This window comes from Ylistrum balloti, unplaced genomic scaffold (assembly GCF_031769215.1).
Source record: "Ylistrum balloti isolate Yb309-2 unplaced genomic scaffold, AGI_CSIRO_Ybal_v1 Utg370390, whole genome shotgun sequence".
Taxonomy (NCBI): domain Eukaryota; kingdom Metazoa; phylum Mollusca; class Bivalvia; order Pectinida; family Pectinidae; genus Ylistrum; species Ylistrum balloti.
This window is the reverse complement of record NW_026782270.1, coordinates 34,718-42,626: the sequence shown is the minus strand read 5'-3', so window position 1 is coordinate 42,626 and position 7,909 is coordinate 34,718. Positions and strand designations below refer to the sequence as shown.

The window sequence follows — 7,909 nt, the reverse complement described above, 5'->3', positions numbered from 1 at the left end:
CAATGAAACTTTACAGTAATATTCGGGACAATGTGTAGATGTGCATGCACCATTTCCCCCTCGAAATATTGATTGCCATGGCAACTGGTCAATATAGACAGGTTTTGCATGTCGGTCAACTTCTAAACCTGTGGACCAATTTCAACAAAACTTCGCAGGAATATTAGGGAACATGTGCACATGCCGCTGTGTTTCAGAGGATGTTTCTGTGCAAAAGGTCACCATGGGGAGATAACTAAGGCTGTGGGTGTTGGGGGTATTAGTTATCATTTGGATTACAGTTTCAGTTATCCCTGGGCAATGTGGAGAGGATATAGTAATGATATTGAGGATTGACTGTAGAGGTCACAGTACTTGCATAAGTACTATATGATTACCTTGTGAACGCATTGAGACCAAGACAGTTAGTATACCTTACTCAAATTTGGAACATGTATCCCTTATGAGGAGATGTCGGTTTCTTTAGAAATTTCAAGATTATTTTGTAGTGACATACAGAGTTAACTCCCCTGAATTATTCAACTCGTAGAAAAGAAAAATGGCGTCGGTTTTGACTTGCTGTTCAAAAAGGAAACCCGAAATCAAAGGTAAAGACGGGATCTCGGTGAGTTCTTACTCGTAAGTAGTCTAATAAGTGTAAAAACGAGTATTTAATAATGGTTGTGATTGAATGGAATGACATAATGTACCAATAGACAATCGAAAGGCAGACAGTGCTGCATTGCACCGGTGTTACCGGTAAAATATACCAACTATCTTAGTGCAAGTTGAGCCGCGGGAACTCCTTCGTTCGGGAAAAAATGTATTTGGGTTAAATCAAATTAAGTCCATTTCAATGCATGTGCTGTGATATAACATATGGGTTATTCAATAAGTATTGTGATTTAGGTGTTTATGTGCAAAATAGAAAGCATTTTGTGTGTGTGAAACTAATGGGAGGGGGGGGGGGGGGGGTCTGAACTAGTACTGTACTGTACTAGTACTGTAGCATGAAATATAGGCCAAATGTACATGTAGATTGAAAATAGTAAGGTATTTACTGTATACTGTACATGTATATATGCTTATACATCTCAAGCTAAAAATAGTTTTCTAATGCATTCACACTCTTCCACCCACAGGTTCCAAGTACATCTAAAGCGTAAATGTAAAATTTCATTTGTATATTGTAAAATCAATATTTTTTGCAGAGATTTGAACTTTGTTGAATTGCCAAAGGCAAGAAAGAGCAGTTTGAAATCAAAAGAGTGGAAAGCAGGATTGTATCCGGTGGAAATCCTGTCCAGTCCAGAAGATGGTTATGTCAAAGTTCATTTTACAGGTATGTTGTATGTAGTAAATACTATTGATAATTATTGCTTTCAGCATTTTGTTGACTTTTTTATTATTTATTTTTAACTGTATACATATAATATATGCATGCATAAACTTTCATCATTAGGTGTGTAACATTTAACACAGGCTGTTGAACAGTAACAGTTATGTTCTATAACTTAAAAACAAATTACCAATGTTATACCATTAATTAAGAATCTTCAGGATTTTTTTAAACTCAAGTCTCCTTATATATATGCATAAATATGTGATCATTAACACTTTCGATACATGATTAATATTATATCATTGTATATAGAAAAATCTGTATAATCAAATGTAATCTTTCAATTCCTCTAAAGAAAATCTTATGTCAGCCTTGTAAATACTAGCTGTTTCCTACCAACTCAGCTAGGGAGATCTTGTTATCTCATTCGGTAAAGTGTAACACTAGTTAGCGAGAGCAGGGACATATAATACGTATACTCTGTTATATACGTCCCTGGTGAGAGGTCATGAGTTCGACTCCTAGTGACGCATTAAGAAAATTAATAATCTCTGTTACTCTTATGATAGTTTCGTCTGCTTTTTCTTCTTCTTCTTCATCTTAAAAAAATTATCAGGTATCAATGGTTCAATCATAGTAATACATTTTTGTTTGAAAACATTAATTTTAAAAACTACCTGGAGTAATACCTCCCTTGACAAAATAACACTATGGGATCATATTACATGTAATGAAATGAAATACAAAACATTTTTCGAACAAAATGTTACAAATGTACCTTCTCATTTAACTCCCTGCCAGAAATTGAACGGATATTGGGGAGAGGAAGGAAGGGGGGGGGGGGGGGGGGGGGGGGGGGAAAGAAATTGTTTGAAGTCACTTCAAGCTAATAATTCAATGTACCGGTAAATGGTTTTTGCACACTAGATCAACAGGTGTATTTGATAAAATGCATCATTGAAATTTGTCATAGTTTATTTATGATGTAAAATCTTTATTGATAGGATGGAGTGCAAAGTATGACACTATCATCAAAGAGGCAGAACTTGAGACTAATGAATGTGAGGGGACACAGTCAATTGTGAATGTGGGTTCAATGATCAAGGACAGTCTGACAACAGGTTCAAGACTGGACAGCATTGTAAGGCTAAAAACTCCTATGGATGAAAGGGATTTTTCTTGTCTTCAAGAAAAGCTACACATGTTTAAAAAAACAGAAACAAAAACTGTGTACAGCTTAAGGTCACGCTTCGACTTGAACTCTATTTTTGGGAAACATTGGGATTTTAGGATACTTAATAAGGAAGGAGATTGTGTTTATATTAAAACAGCAACAGTTAAGATTTATCATAAATCTCTAAGAGAATCCAAAGAATTTGTTGTCCGAAAGACTGGTGGTCAGCTCAGGATTGAAGAATCATTTCGGCCAAGGGGCAAACAAGTCATAGTCAGTTTTGTGAAGTGCACTGGCAACTACAGAATGTTACCAAATTTGATGGATGACCCTCTCTTGTAATGCCAAAGTTAACATTTAAAAAATGATCATCATTTCTAGAGAAGAACTTTTTAATATACTATTGAAAAACTATTGGAATAAACCATTAAATATACCAACTGTTAAAGAAATATCAACAGCTATTGAAAGCATCTGTACATTGAAATTTCTCCCAGATGAACATAGTTTGAAATGTTTACGTGCTGAACTTTTTAGGCTTAAACAAAATGGTTTACAAGCAAAAGTGAAGGGTGGGTCACAATTTAGAAAGTTTAAAGAACAATTAAAACATTCCAAATATAGTTGGGACGTCAAAGTTGATAGAGAAGAAACTCAGTTTTTAGTTGATAAAATAAAGGCTGATACTGAAAAAGATCTAAGGGATAAAGAAAAAGAAAACAAAGAGTTGAGGGAAAAGTTATGTAATTTAAGTGCAGTAATTGGTACTCCTGAAGTGAAACCTATAAAGCGGAAAGCATTTGCTGATTGCACACCTAGTTGGCAGTCCAAAATTAGGAAAAAAGATGAAGAACATTGTAAAAAAGCACTGTCATTTTTAAAAGATTCAGATGCTGTGCCTGTATCTGTCACAGTGGTCAGGAATGGAAAAGAGGAGGTGCTTAGATTGTATGAAACTGGTGAAAATAAGGAAAACCAGTCACTGGAGGCAAGTGAAACTTTAGATGATTTGAATGCTCTGATTTACATTTTAGATACATTTAACATCAGTAAAGATGCATATCATGAGTTGAGTATGGCATTTAAAACCCTCCCAAGAATTAACGCTGTTAATAAAGTTCTTTCAGATTTAAATTCAAAATTTGATATCATCCAAACTCCAGATGGACTTGGTGTTCAGCAGAGTTTGAAAAAACATTTACATGACGTACTTTCACATAAGATTAAAACTGACAAGAACTTTGCCCCTGCAGGTAAGGTAAAAATTAAAATATCAGGGGATGGTACAAATATAGGGAAAAGGATTCATGTTGTTAATGTTACTTTTACTATTGTAAATGAAGAAAGGAGTGCATCAGTCCGGGGAAACTACCCTTTGGCTGTCATACGAACTGCAGAAAAATATAGTGATCTAGTATTGGGTTTATCAGATTTGGTTAAGGAAGTTGAGGAACTAGATGGCAATAGTCTAAAAGTACAACATAGAAGTTTTGATATTGAAATAGTTTTAGGCGGGGATTATAAATTTCTTCTGCTTGCTACTGGAATATCTTCAGTAGCTTGTCAGCATTTTTGCATTTACTGCACATGTAACAAGGCTGAAAAACTAGACCTCAGTAGAAATTGGTCTATGGTTGATCCATCCAAAGGAGCTAGACTTGAGTATAAGTGTGAGGAATTGGTACAATCTTCATCACTAAAGAGAAAGAAGGTCAACAAGGGTTTTTTTTCTGTGAAGAATAAGCCACTTTTTCCAAGCATTACTCCAAATCGTGTTGTTATAGACCATTTGCATATGTATTTGAGAATATCTGACAAATTGTTCAATCTTCTCCTTTCTGACTTAAGATGCTTAGATAACATAAATGAGAACTCCACATTTACAAGTGTGTACGAGAAGAAAGACAAACTGAAGCATGTTTTGAAATTAGAAAATGTGCTACAGCAACTTGGAATACATTTTGAGATAGGTGTAAATCAAGAAACAAAGAAATTGGACTACAGAGACCTTACAGGTCCAGAGAAGCGTGTTTTGTTTGACCATTTTCATGCATCAGATTTGTTTGAGGATAAGGACAGAGCAGCAGAGATTCAGGAATTATGGGATGGCTTTAAAGACATAAATGAGTTAATAAAATCTGAAAATCCAGACCCTGATGAGATTGAAGCGAAGGCAAAAAGCTGGTGTGCTCTTTATATACAGGTGTATCAAACAAGAGATATTACCCCATACATACACTTGTTGAGATATCATGTGGGAGAGATCATTAGAACTCATGGAACCATGGTAAGATTTAGCCAACAAGGACTAGAAAAACTCAATGATAATATAACAAAGCAGTTTTTTAGGGGATCATGTCATAGAGGATTACCTGCATTGAAGCAAGTATTAGAGAAACAAAATCGGCTCTTATTTCTCGAGGGAAAAGGGAAAAGAACAAAAGAAAGTAGGAAATGTTCAAACTGTCATGGTGCAGACCATAACTCAAAGTCATGTGCCAAGTAGTTTTCTGTGTGTATCTATTAAAAATGCAGCATGCTTTCTTAAGTAAAATCCAATCTATATTGTATTGAGGTTGTGTAACTGCCAGTTATTTGTTGATGTAAAAATGATATACCTGCAGATATAAAAAAAAGGCATTCAATTAATATGAAAGTGAAATATATGACTGCATTAAATACATGTACTGAAATGAAGTTTTTGTTGAAGTTTAACATGCAAATGCATGCATAGATTTGTTTATCTCACTTGGATCTTGGTTTATACATGTATGTAATTTTATAATTGCTTTAAACATGTAATCACCTTTTTCTGTTATATTTTATTCCTATTTTTCATTTATTATTATTATTGTTTTTGTTATCAGTGCAAAGCAGCACGTTATTTTTTCAAATAAATTTTGATTGCAAAAATTAATGGTTTAATGGTCTTTTATCACGTCTTTGTACTTAAGCTGAGAAGTATAAATTTCAGGCGCAGTGCAGAATACTCAGGTAGAAAATTGCGTCAACACCGTTTCGAAAAATAGCCGGGAAATCCTTTAAAAACGGCGGAAATCCTGTCTTTTTATATCCAATTTTTCATTGGTCAAGGGCGTCAAGGTCTCAATGACGTTATCCTATTTGTAATAGACGATTGGTTCCGAAGATCAACATGTTTTTTATAGAATAAACAGGACGGTGTGGTATTTCCTATTGATAAGTTGGGTACCCTAGTACCTTACATTGCTGTCAGTACGGACGATTTTCGTTATATTGCAAGAAGATTACGTAATTAAACAATGACCAAATATTCAAAGAAAAACATCCAGTTTGTAATAGAGATTCTGAGAAGTGGCCTTGAAAATAAAAACAATTTCTCCGAAAAATCGAGGTCGATAACTTGCAATATCGACAGGATGAGCTCCAATTTCAAGGGAGATAATTTCCGACTACAACTATATATTGATATGAAAGTACAAGAAGAATAAGACCAGGTTTTCCGGAAGAATAGGCATCTTCTATTTTAAGTTATGGTGACAAGTCAGGTTTGTTTTAGAAAATTGGTACTCTTATGCAGTCATTTACAAACAATCTGGAAAATGAAGCTGTCCAATATTTGTATGTAGCATGTTATTTGCACGATGGTCTTAAACCAATAGGATACGCAGTCTTTAAAGTGATATGGTGTCCAAGATCAACATTCCCTACAATGTATCCAAAGAAATGGACAACTTCCCTATCATTGCATCTTGGAGCCTACTTGGGACATGTATTACATAAGTAATACTATTTTGCTCGTTATTTCCGATATCTGCTGATCATTTTTTTATAGGCTGCAATGATTTACTGCTTTCAGTATATAGCAAGCTAATAACTAAATTTATTTTTTAATGGTCTTAGGCATGCCAGTACTTTGATTGTTAATTATAGTATTTTGCAGGAGAATACCAACATAGGCTTGGTCAGTTCAAGGGGTTTTTAAAGCCAACTTTTGAAAACCATTCATTGAACCTGAATTGGGCCTATGATCATGATAGTGCCTAAGTTGTCCCTTTTATCATTTGAAAAATGTTATGTGATATTTTCTGTAACCATTAGAAAAAAAAAAGCAAAAACTTGAAAAGAGTATACAATCTTTATAATCTATAATTTGGAAACATTTCAATGGATCTCCGAGCAGCTTAGGTTAATAAATCGGCTTATATGGAAATTAATTTGTTACACCATCGGAAGTCCTTATCCATTTTGATGTACACTGAAATTATGCGTTCTCTAGTTTTCCATAATTTTTTTTTCCCATTTGGTAGAAATGGTCAAAGCCAAATCAAGTTACTCCATGAAAGTTTCCTTGGTAATTTTTTTACTGCAAAAATCATCGATTTATTTCAATTCAATTTTTGGGTACTTTCGAAATTTGGCAGTTTTATCTCTTTAAAACCAGAAAATTTAGGATTTCAAAGTGCATATTCCATTACTTGTTCCTAATGTGCTTTTCTATAGGTTTTTACAAACATCTTGTTAGTATGGTCTTGTATATAGCTTTCCCAAAAAGTTTCAAATCAAAGAGACTCCTTCACCATTTTTAAATGTGCAACAATATAATCATGGAGGATTTTTTTCTACCAAAATCAGCACTATCTGTTCAAACTGACCTGAGGTTTGACATATGCTATTGGTATGTGAAGAGTGTGCCTTCACAATTACCTTCATTTAAAGCAAGTCTAATCACCAACTTGCAAAACGTGTTCTTTAAAAAATGCAAGCTGGTAAGTACAATTGCTTTATTTCATACAAAACACATAATGACAAAGTCGGTGTATAAAGTTAACATGTTTATTATTGATTTAACAATTACTCCAACAGTTACATTCATTTATAAATTTTGATTACATAGAAACTTAAATTACTTAACTATACTTTAAACTTGATAAATTTCGTTGTCAAGAATGGAATTTCTGATGAAAATTTAATATTTAAACATTTTTATAAAAATGATACTATTTCGAAATATAATCAATATAAATAATTTAATATCATTTGTTAATATATTGTTACTCAAAATAAGAAATTGACAATAGTTATTAGTCCAGAATTTCAATGTCAAAACAGCCATAAGTTATGCAAGAAATTAACTTGACATCTTAAAATTTTTTTCTTTGAAAATTACCTTTTCCCTTTACCAATAAATTTCTTTTTCAGCTCTTGATTATTTCTTAAATATTACAATATTTTGATGCCAAAAAGTCAGATTTAATATTGCGAGCAGGCTACCCAACCCTACTCCCATTTAGGAAGGGGGAGGTAGGTTTTCCCGAGGCTCTGTCCAACTGGCAGTGTTTTCTCACTTTCTGACTGTGCCAAATTTATAGCCTAAAAAGATTGTTCAAAGTACACATTTATCTTATTTGCCTTGTGCTTCCCATATACTGTAC

General features: G+C 33.6%; 1 protein-coding gene across 1 annotated transcript; it reads left to right on the top strand.

Annotated features, from left to right (window-relative positions):
- Positions 1–1,046: 1,046 nt before the first annotated feature.
- On the top strand, positions 1,047–3,358 carry LOC132554295 (uncharacterized). Its single transcript, XM_060218600.1, has 2 exons — positions 1,047–1,321; positions 2,326–3,358. Exons 1-2 carry the CDS (start codon positions 1,096–1,098, stop codon positions 2,835–2,837), a joined length of 738 nt encoding a protein of 245 aa, XP_060074583.1. The 5' UTR covers positions 1,047–1,095; the 3' UTR covers positions 2,838–3,358.
- The last annotated feature ends 4,551 nt before the right edge of the window (positions 3,359–7,909 follow it).